This window comes from Centropristis striata, chromosome 13 (genome assembly GCF_030273125.1).
Source record: "Centropristis striata isolate RG_2023a ecotype Rhode Island chromosome 13, C.striata_1.0, whole genome shotgun sequence".
Classification (NCBI taxonomy): Eukaryota; Metazoa; Chordata; class Actinopteri; order Perciformes; family Serranidae; genus Centropristis; species Centropristis striata.
Window position 1 is genome coordinate 10,979,379 of NC_081529.1, and position 23,972 is coordinate 11,003,350.

The window sequence follows — 23,972 nt, forward strand, 5'->3', positions numbered from 1 at the left end:
TCTTTTCTGACCGAGCTAAAGAAGTTAAGATAAATTGTCAGCGACATAGGAAGAGGCTGAAATGTTTTTGACTGATCACACTGGGAAACAATGATGTTTAAGAGATTTTCAGATTAAAAGCAAGTGTCACAGCGCATCGCAAATCCAATCTGAGCCTTTAAGCAAATAAGGAAACTTAAACCAAAGTTAAGAATCTACTCCAGTCCTCCCCCCAGTGTTTTCTGTAGGATTTGTCTCAGTTGCATCTTTTCTCTTCCCACACACTCTCTGTCTCAGCCCTTTCAAAGAGGTATACAGATACAGAACATTTCTGATATCCTTTCTTGTTGTTGTTTTTATTCCCCTCAATCAGTCACTGTACAACTGGTGAAAGGTAAAAACAAAAGCTGCTTTAATTCAAGTTCTAGAGGGGCAGTCAGTGAGTCAGTCAGGGAATTAGGCAGGATACAATGTTAGACCACTTAACATGCTTTATTTCAGCATTCAAAATAATTAAAAACATCTCAATTTAATATACATATACAAAATAGGTACAGATCCTTGTGGTGTTATCCCCCATTGGTGTGTCTGTCTGCCTTCTCTCACAGACTCTTTTCTGATGGCTCTCTTTCTGTGCATTTTTAAAAATCTCTATTCGATTCCAATTTTTTTGAGAAAGTTCACCCTTCGCACAAGAAAACAAAAAACAAACTACAACAGATGTGTGGTTGGGGAAAATTTTGGAGGACATAACAAAAAAAGTGTGAGAAAAGATGCGGATCCACTCAAGTGTGAGTGCCAGCACAACCGTGGCTGGACATTTAGAAGAAGTCTGTGTCATTCTGGACACCAAGAATAAAAACTATGGTTTCATTTTAGCACCAAGAAGGCCCTGCCACGCCAGAGCAGCCTTAACACTGCACAACAGTATAGCCACACTGGACAGCCAGGAGACCTCAAAGAAAGAATAGCACCTTCAGTTTTAGCTGTTTCTGCTTCTGCTAAAGTGTTAGTAAACCTTGACTACCCCACCGACTGCCACTGCAGGCTTCACTTCACAAACACTGGGCCCTTTTCTTTTTTTTTCTTCTTTTTTTACAGCTGGTAATCCTTGCTTTTCTGAGGTAGCCATATGATTTTTTTCTTTCAAAAAAAGAGGTTTAAACCCATGTTTCTCTGCTGGTGGTTTTAATGTGACTTTTCTTTCAAAAAAAAAAAAGGGAGAAACAGAAAGGAACAAACAAGAAAGCAACCACAACAACAAACACATCAGCTACAAAATCAGCGGATGAGGAGGAGGGACTTGTCAGTGTTGTCTGGGACAGGTGGACGGGGCAGAACAACAGAGACAAACATGGCTGTCAGTTTCACCGTTTATTCATCAACACCTGAAACGTGGTACAAAGCAATTGGGTTCTGTCTGTTGGGACTGTCCTTTCATTCCTCTCACCACAGTGGTGTATAAAAATACAAAAGTCACCTGTGTGTGTTTCTGTAAACTCCAGAGAGGCCTGGTTTGGTTGGTTGAAGAGGGGAAGTAAATTTTTACACTTTACAGAAGCATATATTATTTTCTTGTTGCCAGTGAAACAAAATGTCTTCTCTAGAGGATCCTTGGTGTTGGTGATGGTAAAAAAAAACAAAAAAAAAACAAGAGTCAGAAACAAAAAAAGTAGTGGTCCCAAACGCGACGATGCAGACTCCGCCACATCGCCGCCATCTTGTTGAAGTGCAGGTTTTAGGCAAAGTGGACCATCGGAACAATGGCCGAATGAAAAAATCGTAGAATCAGGAGCGAGGGGTCAGATTTTTCAGAAAAATTGCATTTTGTTGGGTTTTTTTTAGAGAGAGATGACTGCTAGAAAAAAATAAAACACACACACACTCACACAACAACAATTTCAAGTCCAGATTTCTCTTTTTACAAGAAACAGACGGGTCCAACTTCAAGGCCAAACTCTTGGTCTGCAGCACCAACGTCCATAGGAGCGATATCAATGATGGGCAGGCGAGATGTTTTCGTTGTCTTGTAGTCGATGACTGTCTTGCCCCATGTACCGGTGTGTGACTGGAGGGAAAGGACAAGAAGAAATAAGAGTTAGTGTCAACATTTAAAATTGCACATTTCTACAATTTTGCCTGTTTGGTGTCTGATGTACTTCATCATGTCTTTGCTACCTAAATCAAACCAATACCAGTGCACATTGAATTGTGACCTTGGACTCCTTGCTACTGGCTAGTTATAACTTTTGCAGGTCTAGTTTAGCTTATTCAGCTGTCAGTGTGATCGGAATGCCAGTAAAGTTTCCTCACCGTGCATCCATCTTCCAGGACACTGTAGGTGAAGCGGCTGTTGCCCTCGGCTCTGATCTCGATCTCGTTGGAGCCCTGGAGGAGCAGAGCCTTCTTCAGGTTGCCAACGGTGGCGTCCATGTAGGCGACGCTGTTCTTGCAGTGGTAGGTGATGTTCTGGGATGCCTCAGTGGACATGAGACGCAGGAAGGTCAGCTGGATGTTGACATCCTCGGGAAGAGAGCCCTCGCTGCCATACTCGAACTGTAAAGGAGAGAGTAGAGGGGGGAAGTTACTGACTGAACAGGGAGGGCAGCGTAGGGATGGCAGGTTGGAATGGATTTGGACCAAGGATTGAGAAAGTGCTCCGTTTGGCATGTTTACCTGGAAGCCGTCGGTCATAGCCTCTCCGTACCAGACGTGCTTCTTCTCCTTGATGTTCTTGCTCATGTACCAGTTCTTCTTGGCGACCTCAGGCTGAGTTGGGGTAACGCAAGTCTCTCCAGTCTCCATGTTGCAGTACACCTTGATGGCATCCTGAGTGCAGCCCTGGTCAGGGTCGATCCAGTACTCTCCTGGAAGAGTTCAGAGGAAAAGGTCAGTAAAAATTGGCACTCCAGCATGCTATTTGTCTTCTAGATGGACTCTCCAATCCCTTTGCTTCTACCCTGTAGCACAAAAACCTACCGCTCTTCCAGTCAGGGTGGCACATCTTGAGGTCACGGCAGGTTCTTGCAGGGTTCTTGCGGGTACCGTCGGGGCTGCGGATCTGCTCGATCTGCTGGCTCAGGCTCTTCAGGGTGCTGTCCACCTCCAGGTCACGGTCGCGGAGAACGTTAGCGTCATCAGCACGGTACATGCGGAAGGGATCGGGGCCCTTCTCCTGTGGCTGGGAAATGAAGCCGAGGTCGAAACCGCCGCCTGGGGCACCAGGTGCTCCAGCAGGTCCAGGAGGTCCGGGAGGACCCTGAGAAACAAGAAGGGGATAAGAAGAAGTTGTTTATTTGCTGGCCATTACTTTGTTAAGTAAATACACAGATGAACGATTGGGTAGTCAGACAGCGAGACTTACAGCAGGTCCCATCTCTCCAGAGCGACCACGAGGTCCAGGAGGTCCAGTGGGTCCGGGCAGGCCAGTCATACCGTCCTTACCAGCAGCTCCAGCAGATCCAGCTGGGCCCTGCAAACAGCATAAAGGAGAAACCCTGAATGTCAAAGTTCCTTTAAACACGTTAAAAGACATGAAAAACACCAAATATTAAAATGCAAAACATGTAAAACTGCTCCAAGCACTTGAAGATCGTGTGGTGCATTAACTCACTCTAGGTCCAGCGGGTCCAGCAGAACCAGCAGGTCCCTGTTCTCCAGAAGATCCCTATGGGTTCCAAACAAGAAGTTAGAAATAAAGTGTGCCTACTGCATGTGTTCTACATCTGTAGATGTATGTGTGAAGTGACGTACGGATGGGCCAGGAGGTCCCTGCATGCCAGTGAATCCTCTGTGTCCCTTCATGCCTCTCTCTCCAGCCTCTCCAGTTTCTCCCTTGTCGCCACGAAGTCCAGCAGCTCCCTGTTAGCAGGAAGAAGGGAATAAAGAGCGTTGTTTTGCCTTCATTTGCATGCCGTTGCATCTATTTTAGCGGTACATTAAAGGTGCTGATGTTGTTACTTACAGCAGGGCCACGAGGTCCAGCAGGGCCAGCAGGTCCATGAGCGCCAGCGGGTCCCTGAAACATACAAAGGTCAGTTTGATGTAGAGGCAGGTTGCAGTGAAACACAATCCATCCACAGTGGCACTCAATGGCTAATTTTCGTTAACATGTGCTGAAGTATATCCTAAAGGTATTTTAATAAAAAGGCAGTAACTGAATTGAAAAACGGTTTTGTGACTCACAGTCTCTCCACGGTCACCGTTCTTTCCAGCGGGGCCAACGGGTCCGGGGGCACCAGAGGGTCCAGGGGCACCAGGGGCTCCAGCAGGGCCGCTCTCTCCACGGTCTCCCTGAAACGCAAACACAAAATAATTTTATTTGACCAGCTTCAACCTTGTGTATTTTAGTTTTTTTTGTTTAAATAGCCATTGTCTAGACTATACCACACACTACCAACACCACTGCATAGATTGACCAGATGTCCCACAGTTTTATCCCTTGTCCCACTTCCCACATATTGAGATAATGTCCTGTATTTGAAAACGACTTAACTGGGTGCAATCAGTGGAAGGATTCTATAGTCTTTGTGCTAAGCTATGGTAACAGATTGCTATGCTTACCATCTTTGTGCTAAACCATGCAAGCAGTTTCACCATGCGTCTAGTATTTGGGCTATGCTATGCTATGCTAACAGTTTCCCCCCATCTTTCAATTTTTGTGCTATGCAATACCTACACTTTACCTCAGCTTTCAATTTTTGTGCTATGCTATGCTAACAGCTTTTCCTCATTCCAGTCCTCGTGCTAAACTAATCTAATAGTTTCCCCATGCACTCCCTATCTCACAAGTGACAGACTGTGCTAGTAAGCTAGCAAATAAACAAATTTAAGACTGCCTCTCATCATCGCTTACATGTCCCCACACAAACGTACAGTTTGTCCCAAATGTGGTTTACTGGGATTTGGTCAACCTATTCTGTAATGTAAACAGAATTTTTTCAAACCTGACTGATTTCAGGTGATAATGGCAGCTTTTCAGCTAGCTAATTTTAAATATTAAAGTTGATGCTGAGTCCGGCATTACTAGCAGAAGCAACTGTAGTTGCCATGTTGTTTGCTAAATGACCTTGCAGGCTGCTTTAGTGATTTCTTATTTCAGGTCAACTTAGTGGATTCCTCTGTAGCTGATTATAGTAGAAGAGGCTGGAGTTCCAAACGAAGTTGACTGTAGTTCTTTGTCATTTGGAAACATAGCACAGCAACCTGTTCGCTTTGACTGAGAGAAAATTTCCTCTCTGATGCTGGTGACTTAATGATGATGTCATTTGGACTCACCTTGGGTCCAGCAGCTCCATCGCGACCAGCAGATCCCTCATTACCGGGGCTTCCCTAAAATGCAAACACAAAGCAGGTTAACTGATTGAGAAAAACCTACACCACTATCCAAATAAGTTAGACAGTAAGTTAGTGTACAGGTTTCTTCATACCTCACGTCCAGCCTCGCCAGAGGGACCAGCCAGTCCAGGGGGTCCCATGGGTCCGGGAGGTCCACGCTCACCGCCGGGGCCAGAAGATCCAGGCTTTCCAACCTCACCCTGTTGGTGACACAGCCAAAGTCAGTCCTCTTGGAACAACCTCAGTTACTTTTCTAATTGACTAAAGTTTATCAGGAGACATCAAGTCAGTGAAATCCTAATTCAAGCTGCTTTGTACTCATTTAAAGTAGGGTCTGTCCAATATGGGATTTTTGAGACTGATACTATAGAGTGGAAAAAATACAAATATGGCAGCCAATATAGTGATTATTTTTAATGGAATGAAAATAGACCTTTTCTATGTGAATTGTGCACACATTTTGCACAGATATGACTTTGTAAAGGTACTTAGTAAGTTGCATTCTTAAACAATTACATTTCTTTAAGCATATTTAGAAATATTATACATTATTTATTGCACATTTGCTATTGCTTTTCAGGCATCTAGAAACCCAAATTTTGGTAATGATGATACCATTTTCTGCATTATAGGTTTAGTAAATAATTTTAATATCTGAGCTTATCGGTTTGCATTTCTGCTGATGAGTTTAATGATATTTCCCAGTCATTCCCATAGTTTTGTTTCTATTGTCACATCCTCTAAAGTGTTTTTTTTATCACTTAATATTTATGGATCTGGAGTCATATCTGATTCTGAACATCATATTGACTTATATTGCTTTGGGTTTCCTCAGATCTAATGTGCTGTTTGTAGTTTTGTACAGTTTCTAGTGTAACAATCAGAACTTACGCTAGGTCCGGGCATACCAGGGAAACCTCTCTCTCCTCTCTGTCCTGGCAGACCAACAATACCACGAGATCCAGCAATACCCTGAGGTCCAGGCAGACCAGCGCTTCCCTGCAGGGGGCGACAGAGAGTGGCATAGAGAAAGTGGTTAGACATCAATGTGTAGGGCAGCAGCTACTACTAGAGAGGCATCATTTTGGTCTGTGATCAATTGAGATGGAAGTGGTTCTGGTTTGTTCTGAAGGTTGAACTTACGGTAGCACCATCACCGCCAGGGCTACCCTTCTCTCCAGCAGGTCCTGGAGGTCCAGCAGCACCCATCTCACCAGGGCGACCAGCAGGTCCAGTCTCACCACGGTTTCCCTTGAGTCCTTCTTTGCCAGCGGGTCCAGGGGGTCCGGCAGGTCCAGAGTTGCCCTGTTTGGGGGGATACAACATTGCTGAATACCATCCAGGACGTTGAGCTCTGCAACAGGAACAAGTGCTAACAACATGAGAGTAGAACTTACAGAGGGGCCGGGAGGTCCAACTCTGCCAGCAGCACCAGGGAAGCCAGTAGCACCCTAGGGAGAGGGAGAGAGTCCATTAGTGGACTGAGGCTGGAAACATAGCTGTATCACATCAGTACAAACAATAAACAAAAAACGATGAATGGACAAAGTAGAAGAAGAGATGTGACTTACAGGAGGTCCAGCAGCACCGCGAGCTCCCTTAGGGCCAGTGTTTCCAAGGGGACCCTGAAAGGACACAACATATTACCAGTTGACATTGAAGAACAACCATGCAATGAAGTCTCAACGCGTCATGCTGACTCTAAAGTATGGGATTTTCTATAATAAGTTGCAGTGTATGAGTTTCCAAACCTGAGGTCCAGGGGCACCAGTGGCTCCAGCGGGTCCTGGGACACCAGCATCTCCCTTAGCACCATTATCTCCAGCCTCTCCCTTAGCACCAGGCTGTCCATCAGCACCCTGTGGTGGAAATGATGATGGACGGAGAGAGACACTCAGTACATTCTGTGTTGAAGCTTCAAGCTAAAGGTGAGAGCAGCCAGGACATTCATAAAGAAGTGACTTACAGGGGGTCCGGCGAATCCAGCGGGTCCGGGTGCGCCAGACTCTCCACGCTCACCCTGAGGGAGAGGATGAGAAGGAAGAGTCATTCAAGGTTTCAAGATTCAAGCAGGCCTATGAGCTACATTTATGTTAAGGACAGACAGACAGGTACTTACAGGGGCTCCACGAGCTCCAGCAGGTCCAACAGGTCCGGCAGCGCCAGGTTCTCCCTTGTCTCCCTGGGCTCCACCGGGTCCGGGAAGACCAATTGGTCCAGTCAAACCACGGGGGCCATCCTTACCACCAGCGCCATCAGCACCCTTGGCTCCTTGGTCACCCTGGGTTAATAAAGTAAAGAGTGAGGTGTCTGTGGAGGATGTTGTTTGAGTAATGCTTCTCACTTTTAGTGACTGGTTAGACCCAATCATATATACTGGGAATATTGGGAGGAATATTGTTGTGGCAACTTACTCTGTCTCCCCTCAGTCCTGGAAGGCCAGCAGCACCGCGCTCACCGGGCATTCCCTGCAGTCCAGGAGGACCCTGGGCACCGGGGTTACCGGGGGCTCCAGCATCTCCCTGAGGAAGAAGAGAAAAGGGGAAGAGAATAAGAGCAAGAGAAGTTAACCAACAAATTAATGGCAACTTCAAAGGCAGTCTTCACAAGTTTTTTTCTTCTTCCACATCTCCTGGGGTTTACCTTAGCACCTTCGTTTCCAGCAGATCCGGGGGATCCACGGGCACCAGCGGGTCCAAGAGCACCAGGGGCACCACGCTCACCAGGGAATCCTCTGTCGCCCTGAGAGGAAAGGGTGGCAGAGAGTTAGTAAGTTGAGTTTAAAAGTCTCAGAGTGGATTAAGTAATCATGGCGATCCGTCTGACTGTGGACCACATTTCGGAAACGTGCTAAAGCTGCTAAAATAGAGTCTTTCCTCAGGTGGTCATAATTGAGCTGTTTGTTTTTGTTTTAAATGTAAGCTTGGAATGAGCTATCTGCATAGCTCACAACCACCCCTTTAGCATTAGCTTGTTATCAGCTAGCTGTAACCTGTTAGCATTAACATCAATGTGACATCTTACAGCAACAACACATAGCTTTTTTAACACTTTGTAGCCTCGTTGGTGAACTCTCCAATGATCTTCCATATATCATTAGCAGTATATTCTACTGAGCCTGTATGTGACATAGCAAGGGGAGCCAAATCTAAATAGCTTGTTAAATCTCTTGTGTTCTGATCTAGGCAGTGCACAAAAACTGACTGGGTTGGTAGGTACTCCAGATACTCAAACGTATCTGTACAAGCACTGAAAAGGTGAGCTTTTCATGACATGTCCCCTTTAATGGGTGCTGCTGGGAGCAGACTGCTGAGTAATTATGAATATGATGATGATAGGTGACTTACTCTAGCTCCAGCGGGTCCTGGGGCTCCAGCCTCACCGGGCACACCCTAGATAGAGAGAGAGAGGCAATACATGTTTTAATTTACTAGACACTACCAATTTAATCAGGCATCTTAATCAATCATAATTCAGCCAGTACCTGCTCTCCGGGCTTGCCACTCTCACCAACGGCACCCTGGGGTCCTGGAAGTCCCTGGAATCCAGGTCCTCCGGCAGCTCCCTGCTCACCTCTCTCACCAGCAGGTCCCTGAGGGGGAGCAAGAGAAGGACTGTTAGGGCTAATGACCAGATTTAAGGGCACTATATGGGTATGAATTGGTATCAGTCTAGTTTTGTATGTATGTATTTTGTTGTTGGTTTACTTACAGCAGGTCCACTGGGGCCCTGAGCACCAACGTCACCGTCCTTTCCGGGGGCACCCTGGTTAGAAAAATGGCAGGCTTTCAGACACACAGCCTCAAGCTTAAAAGCATTACAGTAGGTTCAAGGTGGAGCATAGTGTAGACAACTTACAACGGGGCCAGTGGGTCCCATCACTCCTCTCTCGCCAGGCTTTCCACCCTCACCCTACAGACAGGAGGAGAAAAGCATGATTACCAAAGATGTGTAGACCAATTTTAAGTAGCCTACTTCTCAGTCATCTACTGACTGAAATATTCAGAAATCATCATGTTATGATATGTGTAGAAGCTGAGAGACAGTACTCACAGCAGCTCCCTTGGGTCCGGGGAATCCCATGACTCCGGGCTGGCCTCTAGCTCCAACGGGGCCAGGGGGTCCGGGGCGACCATCTTGTCCAGTGGCTCCCTGGTAGGAAGGATTGATTACGGATCAATTTAAATAAAAAAATGTCTGTGTTTTTATGAGATTAGGATCAACTGTACTATACTGAACATGAACTTACAGCAGGTCCGGTCTTGCCATCAGCTCCAGGACTGCCAGGGCTACCAGTCATACCCTACAAACAGAGGTCAGATGTCAGAAGAGGGCATTGGATAAATTATGTACCTGACAGTCATGTAATGGACAGATGGTAGAGTGCCTCACCTTAGCTCCGGGCAGACCACCCTCACCAGTGCGGCCAGGCTCACCAGTGGCACCTTTAGGTCCAACAGCACCGGGGGCACCACGCTCACCAGTGGCACCCTATGAAAAGAGGGAGAAAGGCAAATAATTACTATTGTATCTCAGTGTGTGTGTGTGTGTGTGTGTGTGTGTGTGTGTGCGTGTGTGCGTTTTACTCACTTTGGGTCCAGAAGGGCCATCAGAGCCAGGGAAACCACGACCACCAGGGGCACCCTGTAGATAGAATCAAGCACATCTTGGTTACCTCAATGGGCAGCAGCTAATACTGTTACATCTAGACATGGATGCATTATTACAAGTTGGACATTATGTAAATAAAACAAAAATAAGCTATAAAATAATCAAAATAACACGAGATTGCCAAAAATACCTTGAAACAAGAAATATTTTTTATATCAATTCTATGTTTCAATTTTTTTTGTTGGTTGGTGCATGTAAGATATATCAGTATCAATTTCCAAACATTTGAAAATGATGCTCTGTTCCTGCAGTTATACTTACTGGCCTGCAGGGGCCCTCAACAGTTCATTTATGGTCCTGATGAGCCATAAGCATGTCTATTTCATTTGTGGCCTACATTATGTATACTTGTGTTATATGAGTAGGCTATATTTTGATCTTTTACTTCATTAGTGTTTTGATTTTTCAGTTAATGTAAAATAGCTGCCCCAAAATGCTAATTTTGCGATTTCATGCTGTTTCTCTTTGACTTAACAAGACGCCACCAGAGGGCACCTCTATCACACCTCTTTGGCATTATACTTTTAATTAAAAAAGATTATAGTATACAGACTAATATTTAAATTTGGGTAGATGCATACTCTCTCTCCGGGGGCTCCACGAGCTCCTCCAGCACCAGGCTCTCCTCTGGCTCCTCTCTTGCCCTCCTCACCAGAAGGTCCAGCGGGTCCTTGAACTCCTGGAGCACCCTGAAGAACACACACCGATGGCATAAGAGATGGAATGTGCATTCATAAGTTTGTGTATACAGAATTATGCTCCAGGCTGAATCTGTTGAACTGCAACTTACAGCCTCTCCCTTGGCACCGGCCTCTCCCTTGGCTCCTGGGGCACCAACCTCACCCTGAGGGAAACAAGCACATAAGCAAACATAAACAATCATGTCCAATTCAACGACAAAAATTTGCATCATCTAAATAAATAGACAAACACATGGCATAAAAATAATAACTGAGATAGATCTCACCAGCACAAAAATAAAGAAACAACAAAAAAGCATACAAAAGACAACAGAAATAGTTGTCAATCTGTCAATAACAAACAAAAAAACTGCTAGGAAACGAAAGTAATACATTTTTACGTTGAACTTAATTATACTATATTTACTTCACTATGTTTGGACCACATTTTTAATAATTACAAATCCTAGAAAAGGTAAAATTTTTGGTTTTTAGAGAGTTTTACTCACAGTGTTACCCTTGGGTCCAGCAGCACCAGCAGCACCCTGAGGTCCGGAGGGTCCACGGGGTCCGGGGAAACCGGGAGCTCCGGCAACTCCAGCAGCACCCTGCAGGGGGCAGCACATAGCAACAAACAGTCACATCATGCTGCACTGCCAGTAATGAGCCTCTGAGGCTACTGTTACTATGAAACACCAGCCTCGGATGCTTTATCAGTGCCTTGCACATTACTGAGCCAGAGAGGGTTTCAAACCCCCAACCCTGACATGTTTATGAAATAAATGTGTTAAGAGAGATACTCACAGGGGTTCCCTTAGGTCCGGCAGCTCCATCAGTTCCAGGGTTTCCCTGGGATGAAAAAGAAGGGAAGAGATTTTCATTAACCAGAGGCCAGAAAATTCTGAGGAACGATGATACAATTAGATAATCATAAATGTGATATCATCTTGGACTGTTACAGTCCTTCATAGAGGGTTACTCTTTGTACTTACAGCAGGTCCAGATGGGCCAGCAGGTCCGGGGTTACCGGGCTCACCACGGGCTCCAGCGGGTCCCTCGCCTCCACGAGCACCCTGAGCTCCAGCGTCACCCTGGGGAGAGAGGAAAGAAATAACAGTCAAATAATCATATTTAAAACAAAAGGCAAAATATGGAGAGGAAGGATTGTGTTTTGGGGTTACTATGTCTTAGTTAAAGCATTGTGTTTTAAAGAGCATTTGTTAGCTTTGCTGTACACTATGATCTTATACTAAAGCTGTGTCACAAATCTGCGCTACACAGTAATATTATACCTTATTACTACATTCTAATCTTCATATAAAACATAACTCAACAAACACAAAGTAAATTTTTTTGGGGGGGAAATTCAATACGTGTGGGCTACTGTCAATAGTGCCAATAGTGTGAATCAACTGCACACTCAACAAAAGCACATTTGATATTCATAATGTAGCTTATTCTGTCACTTTTCACACACTACTACATATATAAACTTGCTTAGACTTAGTACGGATATTGAATTGGGATATGGCAAAAAATTCCCATGCAACTTGAATGACCTTGTATGACCCTCACCCCATGTGATCTCTGTTTAAAGATTAAATGTAAAGGTCACATACATTAAGATAAGTAACTGTATAATGGCTGGTACAATAACTCAGTACAATGACACTACAATGACACAATATTGGTGTGTATCATGTTGGATGTTGTCGTACCTTGGCTCCAGGGCCACCGGGGAATCCAGGAGGTCCAGCGGGGCCAGTGGGACCCTGGGTGGAAACAATAAGAGATTCAGACAAATGTAGCAGATCTATCTGGCCAGTGCCACCACAGCTAATACAGAAAAATATTTTGATTGATTTTATAGGGAGAAAAATGTGTTCTTAGTGGTTACTATCTGAGAATGAAAGACTTACGGGAGGTCCGGCAGCACCAGCAGCACCATCGTTACCACGAGCTCCCTGCAGAACAAAGACAAACATGATTGGTTGATCTTTCCATTGACCGATTAAATTATCGATTGCAGTATTTGCATGGTCGTGTATGTAGACTCACAGCAGCTCCAGAAGCACCAGCACGGCCTCTCTCACCAGGCAGACCACGAGGTCCCTGAGGCAGAGAAACAAAGAGTCAGTTAGCAATACCCTTTGATTTAGCATCAATCTGAAGAGAAGAAAAATCCAAAATAGCAATGACATAGCAGAGATGGGGGACTGTTTTTACTCACCATAGCACCAGGAGTTCCATTCTCACCGGGGGCTCCAGACTCTCCCTAAATAAAAACATAGGCAGGTGAGGTGATAAGAAAACTTCACCATCATTTGTCAATATCAATGCAGCTAGCCAATATAGCTGCTACCTCCAATAGCTAGCCAAGTTGGCTGCTCCTAGCCAAAAACAAGCCAAGATACTTTCAATTACTAGCCAATATGGCTGCTACTAGGCAAAAAATAGCCAATGTACCTCCAATAACTCACCAACATAGATGCCACTAGCCAATTGCTAGCAGGCATACCCTGAATAGCTATCAAATATAGCTGCTACCAGCGAATAACAAGCCAATATGGCTGCTACCAGCTAATAACAAGCCAATATGGCTGCTGCTAGCCAATAACAAGCCAATGTGACTGGTACTTGCCAATAACTAACATTATATCTGCAACTATTTCTGCTGTTAGTAACAGAACTGTGACAAATCATACTAAAGTCATACTAACTTGGGCTTGAAAGACTACATATTTACAACAGAAATCCTGTAGGCTATTAGGAACTAGGTGTGTAGAGTGTGCATGACATAGTCAATTACCAGGCAGGGCAGGTCTAAAGAAAAGATGCAACTGGTTGCATTATGGGAAATGTAGGAGCTAGTTTTAGCCAATTTTAGAGAGTAAAAGTCAAGATAAGTCATTAGTTGCTAGTGATCAACTATGAAAGCATAATTCAACTCACTGGAGTACCAAATAAACATTATGACTACTATTTTTACTACATGTTCTCTCACTGCTCCTAAAAACATCATTGTTATTAGCGATGCTATTACCCATTTGTGGGTTTAAAATGTACATTATTTTTTTTCTACACTAAGAAAAAGCCTGAAGAAGCAAGATAAAAAAGAGAGGCAGTCACCTTGGGTCCAGCGGGGCCATTATCTCCCTTAGCACCATCCAGACCACTGAATCCCTACAGAGAAAGAGAGACACACAGTTGAAGTCAACAGTGCCTAGAGATGCTATAGTGTTGATTTGTTGAGCGAGATGTTAGCTCTGACTCACTCTGTGTCCCTTGATGCCGGGCAGGCCAGGGGTTCCTGGGAAACCACGAGCTCCCTGAGGGAAAGAAATTAGATAGGAGACAAAATTAATTATCACAGCTCTGTGTTTTAATTTAACATTACATCACTAAGAATTACCCGGCCATCTAGCTTACCTGTGGGCCGGAAGGACCACGCTCACCGTTGCGACCGGGTTTGCCAGACTCACCCTGAGAGAAAGAGAAGGGGATGGATTATGTCATCCTTTACTCTGAACTGAGAAACTGATTGTGAATATGTACAGATCCAGTCAACTTACATCCTCTCCGTTCTTTCCAGGGGGGCCGGCGGCGCCACGGGGACCCATGGCACCCTGCAGAGAGAACACACTCAAGGTGAGAATGATGATAGACTAACAAGGTGCAATGTAAGTTTGTTTCTGTTTCTGTTTTTCTAATACTCACAGCAGGTCCAGCCTCACCAGGCTCACCAGGTGGGCCAGTGAATCCTTGGGGTCCCTGCAAGTGGAGACACACACAAACACCATCACTACTACATAAAATGTGTTGAGACCACTCTCTAGTAGGTTTAAATCCACCCTGTTGTCAAGTTATTGCAATAACAACACATGCATGTCTGTGAGTCATTGGGATATCTTTGTTTTATGGCTGCTGCACTTGGGTGGGAACAGTATTTTAAATGTGGTTATGAGGAAAATTCCTACACACTATCTCTCTCCTTACATGGCAGGACATTTGTGTATATATCTCTCTCCTTACATGGCAGGACATTTGTGTATATTTGGAGTAAGTCCTGGCTAGCTTTAACTACATTCGCAGATGTGATGAAATCTGCTGCGTTGATCACTCCAGGTGCAAGTTTGATCCAGCCTCAAGACATTAATTGGAAATGACTGGTTATTGTGGTGAATCTAAGAAGCTCAAAGCTAACACAGCTTATAGGTTTTAATGAACCTTCCTGGTGCTGGTATGTTAGCGAGAAGCATGGAGGATAATGCAAGCAAGTGCCTTCAAAATACTGCATCTCAAACACGACCACCTATCTAACCTCCTCAACTCATCACATGAACGCCATTTGATGCGTGAGGAGAGAGATTTGTTAATGTTAGGCTAAGAATTTAACTGTAAGCCAATCAGAGGCAGTGTAAGGGAGGGCAGGCCATTGTATCCCAAACAGCCATTGTACAAACTGTACAAACTTTAGCTGGAGGCTAGTTAAGCTAGTTGTGTTTTCTTTTCAGCTCAGCTTCTTTAGTTTTCATTTGGAAATTAACTACAGTGCAGTGAAGAAAAGGAGTGTGATAGTGTTCAGCACTGGCTATAAGCCAATTGGGGACCAAGGAGAAGGTAGTGATGTCATGGTGATACCATAATGTCACTGCCCTCCTACTTTATCCTCCCATCTTCAGCTTTAAAAGATTTTAAGTTGGGGAAGAAGGAAGTGGTATACTTACGCTAGCACCAGGAGATCCAGGAGGTCCACGGGGTCCCATTGGGCCCTGTCAGTCAAACAGAGGCAAGGTCAGATATTGCATCATGATGTTTGACAGTAAAATGATAGTGTGTGTATGTATGTGTGTGTGTGTGTGTGACTGTGACCTACCATGGGTCCAGGCACAGGCATGGAGGGTGATTTATCATCGTAGCCACCAGACATCTGAGGGGAGAAGTTCTGAAAAACAAACCAAAAACAGATATAAATATTCCAATCCCTCTCTCAGGGGACATATTGTCTGTAAAATTGTATGTAAATTAAGTTTAAACCTTCCATGACATGAATAAAATGCCCTTTCTTTGTTGTTTTATGCTGACTATTTAAAAAAATGCATTTTGATACATTTTTCATACATTTTCATAACAAGCTCAAGACACATTTTTCGAATATAAGTATAAATATCAAAGACTTCTATGAACATGGGAGCTTATATAATAATAATAATAATACAAATTAAAAAAAAGATCCGTCAAAATGTGATGATACATTTTGGGAAATCCCAGCCAAAACATTGTCAATTATGTCTTAATTAAATCCTCAAAATTGAGATTAATGCAGAAGCAAGAAAAACAGATCCACAACTGCAGCTGTTTTCTGACAACTGTATAATTGTCCAGCTCTGTCTCCTGTTTCCTCCTGTATGGCTCAGTTTCAGTTCGCTCCATTCACTTCTCTATCTGCCAGGATTATCCCCTGACCTTTGACCTCATCAATCATAAGGTTGCTGATGTAGGATTTGAACTCAATGAAGTGTTTTTGAATGTTCGACTACTGCTGTTATCTGACCACACAAGCAACTTTGTGACACATTGTTGTCAATTAGAATGTAGGTCTATTTTGTTGACAAATTGTGGTCAGTTGGTATGCTAATATAAGAATGGAAGTCAATAGCAAATTGAAACATAACATTCTTAATTTAGTGGTAAATTCTATACAAACTAAACTAGACAAACTACACTGTGATGGTAAATCCTATTATTTTAGCCCAAAGTAAGATGTGAGTGAATGATAAATTCTACATAAAAATACAAAATTAGGAAGGAAGTCAATGGTTAACTGAATCACAGCATGCTAAAGATTGTGATACTATTAGCTATATTAATACATATTTTTGTCAATAATAGCATTTACATTAGCAAGAAAAATCACAAAATCAGGATTTATAGCTCAGAATCCTGAACTAAAACGAGTCAGTGGAGACACTAGATAAGGTTTGAAGATCGATGGTTGAATAAATCACAGCATGCGAAATCAGATTGTAGTGGCCTACTATTAGCTATTTGTGATAAAAAATTAAAAAAGCATGTTAGTCAATGGTGTCTTCTACTTTAGCATGATCAATTAACCTGGGACATATTTAATGTTATTTTAGCCATGTCAATTAGCATGTTAGTTAATGATAAATTCTACACTGGAATGCTAAATTAGGCTGGGAATGTTAGTATCATAATCTATAATGAGATTTAGTGGGAATGTTAGTCTAGTATGCCAAATTAAGATGGAAGCCAATGGTTGACAGAATCATAGCATGCAAATGAGATAATGATACTTCTAGCTATATGTGGTAAAGAAACATGTTAGTGATAGCTTTTACATTAGCTTGGTCAACTGGGATAATACATGTGTGATGTTATCTTTGCCTAGTTTATTAGCATACAAATTAATGATAAATTCTACACAGGAATGCAAGATTAGCCTGGGAATGCTAGCTCAGCATCCTAAACTACAATGAGAATCAGAAGGAATGTACATTTTGTATGCTAAATTAGGATGGAAGTCCAATCCGTAGAATGCTAAATTAGACTGTGAGGCTTTGGGAATGTTAGTTTAGTATGCACATATTTAATAAAATAAGTCTCTGGGGAATATATATTATATATTATATATATATATACTGTATTATTAGAAGTAAATTTGTTCACTTTACAATAAACTAGTCAGCTGATGGATCCAGAACATCTCTGCTTTCCCTTCCTGAGCATCTAGGCTGCTCTAATGAACTTGTGACCTTATGACCCCAAACTTAAGGCCAAACTCCAATTTTAAGCCCAACTTTGATTTGTGAGAAACCATCACATCAATGAAAAGCGTTTAGGCTGTAAAAACTGTCATTTGGGGATCTGTCACTTTTCTAACAGAAGCACTGAGGTGGGTGTTAGAATGCAATCCAACAATTAACAGGAAAGAAAAGGAAATGTGGATAGTGGGACATTGGGGAGCTGAAAAGAGCAAAACTTTATTTAGACTAATGATTGTTTTGGCAGTTTTTTTATGTGTTTATCTGACCACCATAGAAGAAGAAGTTGCAGTTACTGACATTAGCAGGTTTATGTGATGCTACACTTCTGTCCAGCAAAACAGCTACATGCATAAGTCATGTGACTTTTGTTTCCAACTCTCTTCCCAGGCTTAGAACTGGTCAATTTGCACCAATACAAAAAATTAAATAAAAATCTACAACTTACTCCACCGAGGCCAGGGGGTCCAGGGGGGCCGGGAGGTCCAGGCAGACCAGGCTGGCCGGGGATACCATCGTTTCCAGCGGGACCAGCAGGACCCTGTAGATGTGACACACAAGAGATAGAGAAAGAAAGAAAATTAGAAGGGGTCAGGCTCTGGAACCAGAATAGGAGGGTCACCTGAATGCTTACATAACATCCACTGTTGGATTTGTTCAACCTCCAATCACATTATTTCCTATGTGTGTCCTTGCAGGCTCCCTATAGTGATGAAAGCAGCATTAAACCTGGAGGAGGTGCAGTTTGCTCCCCTATGAGACTGACCATGTGACCAACCAGGAATGGACAAGTAGTGGTCATGTAATATGTGACATCATCAGGATACAGGAACTAGGTAAGTGTTGTGAAAAGTAGCATTTTAAACTCAAAATATATGATCGCAATGGATTCTACATAAAATATTTACATGAAAACATTACAATAATCACTAGTGAAAACTCAATCCGATAAGAATATGAAAATATCTTAATATGAAATAAAAGATGAGCTGATCTGTCAGAGTAAAAAGTGTTTTCAAAGGTTCAGATCCAACTTGTCAGCTGACTAAACTCCAAAAATCTCATCATGACAAAAACGTTTAATTAAATTGCCACATCAGCATAAATATCTGTAAAAAAAAAAAAAAATGAATACATTTAAATTTGAGATCCCATTGATTTGGATTAAAGTAACATCACCATGGCAAAAGTAAACCCAAACAGTTTTTTCCCCATAACTCAAATATTTTTAGAATGCATTCATTTTTAGTTGAATATTTCTTACTGAATATTTAAAATCTCTTGTCCTCACTGACTTTCCTTCAACCAAGCACTTTTCCACTGTCAGTCTGCGTGTATCAACCTGACCTCAGCATGTTTTCAGTCAATCATCTTTTCACTTCTGAGTAAACACTGAACCCGGTTAAAGCAAATTTCTTGGCTTCAATTTACTCTGTTGCTTCTGACTTCTAGAAACAAGACACAGTGACTAACTCTATGTGGCATTTACTTTTGTATTGCTAATTTCTGGGACTTCCATGTATCTGAAAGCTTTGATTACTTTGCAAAAATGTTTTTAAATACATAATCCATCACTAAATATGATACCATTTGCCAATAAGTACCAAGACCTGAGGTCATTTTGAGCGTCTACTGTTTACATAGTAATTCATCATTCATCATTCGGTTCTTACTTTTCACACTTTTCATGTTTCATAAGATTTTTTAATACTGGACTGGGTTTAAAGATCCTGTTTCCACATGTGCCTGAATGAAAACTCATGACGTGTCTGTCAGTTTAGCTACATCATAAACACATGGGCAGACTGCAAACGCACCACATGGTGACCAGAAATCAAGAGATTAAAAAGTGAAACATCAGAGGAAGAGAGTGTGAACCTACCCTGTCTCCCTTAGGTCCGCGAGCTCCCTTGGGTCCCTGTGAGCAAGGAAAACAAAAGAAGATACTTCTCAGTACAGTGAATGATAAAAAATAAATCATATGATTGTTATGTCCAAGATCAATGATCTATTCAATAAAGTGATGTATCACAGACAACGATCAATCAACGAACTGCTTATATTACAGAGCAATAAGCAACATCTATACATTTAGTGAACAAATGATCACCTTCTACTTTATTATAAAGTCATAATCCATTAATAATCAGTAGATACATCAAACCATCTTTCTGCTTCACTTATATCACAAATATCTTATTTCCAATTTAGAACTGTCATTAAATTGATGAAATAGTCAATATTTACCTCAACCTGAGGCTCCTGGAAGCCTGCAGAGACAGATGACACAAGGTTGGAATATGCAAAACATTATACACAAATAATGATTTTTACAATAATGCTTCCTAATGAATGTAGAGGTAAAAATACGTAGCATTAAATCCATTAAATGGACTCCTGAAAATCGTGAATTTAGCATAAAAGGGCAGAATGTCTTCCAGCAGGAGTGTGTGTGTGTGTGTGTGTGTGTGTGTGTGTGCGTGCAATAGTAAATGGGCAGACATGTTTAGTCATGTTGGAGACCTGTGAAAGAGGTGAGGGAAGGGAAGGTGTGATAGCAAGACTGGAAGTGTCTGAATGTTTTGGATTTGGAAATAAAAATGAAAAAGAGTAAATAGAATAAAAATAATCAATGCAGATGAAATTAAACCAAAAGGAGAAATTGTAAAAATAATAATAATAATAATAATAATAATAATAATAATTAGGTATAATACCGTCGTCGGGGCAGATGGGGCAGCACTCGTCGTGGGGGATGATAGGGTTGGGGCAGTCAGTTGTGTCCTCGCAGATGACCTCATCGCACATCACCGTGCCGCTGTCGCACACACAGATCTGGCATGGCTCCGGCTTCCACACATCCCGGTCCGCAAACACCTGGCCGTCCAAGGTGCAACTTCCGCCCGAGCCTGAGGGGGGCGACACACGGAGACACAGGTGAGATACCAACACAGAATTGGAAACGAAAAAAACCCCCCCAAATTGAACTATATACAAGCTGTATATAGCAGCACTATAAAACCCCAACATATAACTGTCCAGCTTTAATTTTCTTTTTTAAATAAATGTGATTATTTTGTAAAATACCCATATCACATTACCTAAAAGTGAAATTAGAATATAATTAACATACATGAATAAATAATAATAATAATAATGCATACATGTATTTTAAATGATCTATACAGACTATTGGCAGTAAATAAACGTTGAGAAAATACTTTAAAGGATTTAACATAAACGCTATGAACACAAACAGAGGAAAATGTTAGGGCAGTAACATGAAACAAAACACAAGCAGGAGTGTTGTGTTAGGTTTGGACACGATCTGGTGGCCTGAGAATCTGACCCGAAAGAGGCCAGTCTGAGGTGACAGAGAGGGCACCGCGTGCTGCGTCTGGATGCAGGTCACATCAGCTTTACGCACGGAAGACGCTGTTACGCATGGGCCAAACGCGTCTCTGAGTGATTTCAATTCCCTTTAACAACAGTAAAAGCTGATCCGCTGCTCTGACTAAAAGTCACATTTTCCGACTTGAGTTGCATCACTGCTGCTGCTGTGGATTTCTCAGCAAAACTGAACCCAAACTGGGGCTCCATTTAGGGCTTATAAATCTCCCAGCGTGCCAAAGTGCTGAGCTCAGAGGGGAAAAGCAGCGCTGCTGCTGAGACTGTCGGCTTGGCAGCAGCTGGTGGAAACAGTCCGCATGTGTTTGCAATTAGAGGAAACAAAAAAAAAAAAAGAGTGGAAAGAAGAAGAAGAGGAGGAGGAGGGGAAAAAAGAGGCGGTGTGGGGGACGTGGCGGCCAGATGTGTCTGCAGGTGCGGAGTGAAGCCTCTAGGTGGCGCTGGAAGACCGTTCAGAGGGTCAAAGCACATCTGCTTCACATAGACAAACACACAGGCAGCTGAGTCCTTTCCAGACGACAGGAACATCTGGAAAAATTGAATTTCAACTCCGGTTCTTGTTTCCAGAGCTGAGCTGATTTTCTTTGTCTTCTTAAAGGAGGAAAAAGTTTGTGTCTAAACACCAACAGAGGCCTTCGTCCCCCTCGCTGACCCCAGCTCTCTTTTTGCATTAAATGGAAGCTTGCTCAGCCTATAGAGGTCAAATGTTTCCAGCAGACAAGACTATGCCTGCCTTCTCTCTCACTCTCGCTTACCTGGCCAACTCAATACTTGGCTCCAGGCAGTGACTTCCTCTGCCACATCAATCAGGCCTGTGGAAAGCTTTCCCTATCTGCGGTAGCAGGGGAATTTTCCCTTCTGATGGCGTTAAAGAGGCCATATTTACCCTCAAGTCTTACATCCCAAACTGTAGAGTTTACCACTATTCCAGGCTGAGATCAACCTGGGGGCACAGGATGTAAAACTGATAAAATGCCAAGGGAAGATTAAGGTTTTCAAGTCAGAAAAAGTTGATGTTTTTCTTACAGATTTTTGAGGGTTTCAAACTGAAACAAAAACATGCATTTCTGCTCCATTACAAAGCCTTCCCTGGAGGAAAGCCTGGAAAACCTGCAGCAACTCGCTCTGCATGCATGGGGGAGGTGGGGATAGAGAGACAGAGACAAGGAGAGAGAGAGGGGCCTTCTTGGGATGCCCAATGCATTACGCACACCCTGTACTGTTTAAACCACAAGCTGCACAAGCTCATCTACCTATCTGTCTAGCTATCCATCTCTCTGTGTATAGACAAAGGAGCAGCACACATCAAAGTTCTTATTTCTTGTTTAAACTTTTTCCTTGATTCTCTTCTCTGTCTAAGGTTTCAGCAGCCGTCCACCCATGAAGAGAGAATCCATTTTCCAAAACCATTTAAAAAGAAAAAAAAAAAGAAAAAAAAGGGTTGAGAAGCTCCAGTAAACAGTGATGAAACTTACGGTCGTCCTCGCCCTGTGCTCTGACCAAGAGCACTGCTGCGCTGAGCAGCAGCGCAAGCCGCAAATCCACAAAGCTGAACATGTCTAGATGCCACTAGACATGTAGACTCTTTGAGGCAAGAGAGGAAAAAAGTTGGGGATGTTTTCTCTTCCTGCTACACTCCACTCATACACGGGTGTTTGGGGCAGGGTCCGCTTGTCTGTTCACAATCCTCCTGACCCCAGCAGAAAACTCCCTACTGCCTACACTCACTTTCCACCAGGGTTTTTATATGGGAGCCTGAAGAACTGGGAGGTGCTGGGGACTGGACCGACTGGGGACGCACCCTCATTACCCTACTGCTGCCGCTCACGTTTAGGGAAGACAAGAATGGACCCCTCCTTCAAAGAAAGAAAAAAAACAGAAGAAAAGAGAGAAAAGAAGGAGAAAAAACAGCAGGTCCCTCCTTCCATAATTCTACAGAAGGGTTGGAGTTTGGATCAGAGGAGGAAGGGGGGGCCGAGCAGGAGGAAACCTGATCCTGAAGAGCATCGGAGGGTCGGAGGAGGATCTCCTCCTCCAGCAGCCACGGGTTAATCTAGATTTTATTTCTGGTTCTGGTCTACTTCCTGATTCACTTTGATTTCAGTTGGATATTACACTTCTTGTGGGAGTTTGGCTTCAGTCTTAGGTTTAGTTAACAAAGTGATTTCTCAGAATATTACAGTTTTAGTCCAGTTTTGGTGTGTTGTAGGGTAGTAAAGTTAAACCTTTTCCTATTTTACTTCTTGGTTGTAGATTTCTCACTGTTGTTTCCAAAGTGTTGACGTGTGCTGAGCATGGCTGCAGGCTGAGAAGTGTTCAGTTTCATTTGTAGGTTTAGCTGAGCTGCTTTTTTCTGTTGCTAATACAGTTCTTATCAGTGTGCAAGTTTGACCCCTTTAACACCTTATTGTTTGCATTGTTCATATGACTTTAAATGTATTTTTCTCATGTTAAGGATAGTCATCATGTTACAACTTCAGCACCAAAACCAAAACTAGAGACAGTTTTATAAGTTATAACTTGTCTATATAGTTTGTTAAATTTGTTTGTAGAGAAATTGAGATGGACTGCTCGTGCTGACATCATATTGGTCTGACTCATACATATATGGTCAGACAAAAATGCACACTGGAGTCCAGTCAAGGAGTCAAACAAATGTTAGCTTGAGGTGCAAAAATCACTTTGATCGGGTTAGAGAAAGATCACTTCTGTGGAATGGGAAGTTGTGATAATGGCATGGCATCAAATGAACACCATATTTCCATCAGTACAAACTTGATTGGAGTTTGAAAGAAGAAGGTATTTATCAGACATGGAGGGTCTAATGAAAAGATGCTATCAAGTTGCATTATGGGAATTGTAGGATGAAGCCTTTAAGCAGCTTTACCCATACTAGGGACTGGAAGTTGGGGCTATATTAGCTTCTGCTGCTACAGTTTTAACCATTCTTAAAAAAAATCTGTCTACTGAGTAAACCAACTGGATCTAAATGCAATACTAAATTGCTGGAGTCCCTTTAAGATACTCCATCTACCACAACACTCACTAAATGACTCCCAGAACTTGTTAAAAATCAGTGTGGTAGTGGATTTTTCCCTAAAGTGTCATAGGA

The 23,972-nt window shown here is 42.8% G+C and overlaps 1 protein-coding gene across 1 annotated transcript; it reads right to left on the reverse strand.

Annotated features, from left to right (window-relative positions):
* Nucleotides 1-1,340: 1,340 nt before the first annotated feature.
* Nucleotides 1,341-22,664, reverse strand: col1a1a (collagen, type I, alpha 1a). The gene is made up of 49 exons (XM_059347989.1): nt 22,336-22,664; nt 20,170-20,361; nt 19,700-19,722; nt 19,335-19,370; nt 17,901-17,993; nt 15,544-15,612; nt 15,395-15,439; nt 14,385-14,438; nt 14,240-14,293; nt 14,097-14,150; nt 13,943-13,996; nt 13,797-13,850; nt 12,898-12,942; nt 12,726-12,779; nt 12,587-12,631; nt 12,386-12,439; nt 11,660-11,758; nt 11,472-11,516; nt 11,177-11,275; nt 10,778-10,831; nt 10,569-10,676; nt 9,907-9,960; nt 9,709-9,807; nt 9,566-9,619; nt 9,370-9,468; nt 9,175-9,228; nt 9,028-9,081; nt 8,801-8,908; nt 8,664-8,708; nt 7,960-8,058; nt 7,731-7,838; nt 7,436-7,597; nt 7,283-7,336; nt 7,068-7,175; nt 6,888-6,941; nt 6,714-6,767; nt 6,460-6,621; nt 6,208-6,315; nt 5,409-5,516; nt 5,257-5,310; nt 4,165-4,272; nt 3,944-3,997; nt 3,733-3,840; nt 3,593-3,646; nt 3,344-3,451; nt 2,959-3,238; nt 2,656-2,846; nt 2,293-2,535; nt 1,341-2,047 (listed from the first exon to the last, which is right to left on the reverse strand). Exons 1-49 carry the CDS (start codon nt 22,415-22,417, stop codon nt 1,901-1,903), a joined length of 4,344 nt encoding a protein of 1,447 aa, XP_059203972.1. The 5' UTR covers nt 22,418-22,664; the 3' UTR covers nt 1,341-1,900.
* Nucleotides 22,665-23,972: the final 1,308 nt, after the last annotated feature.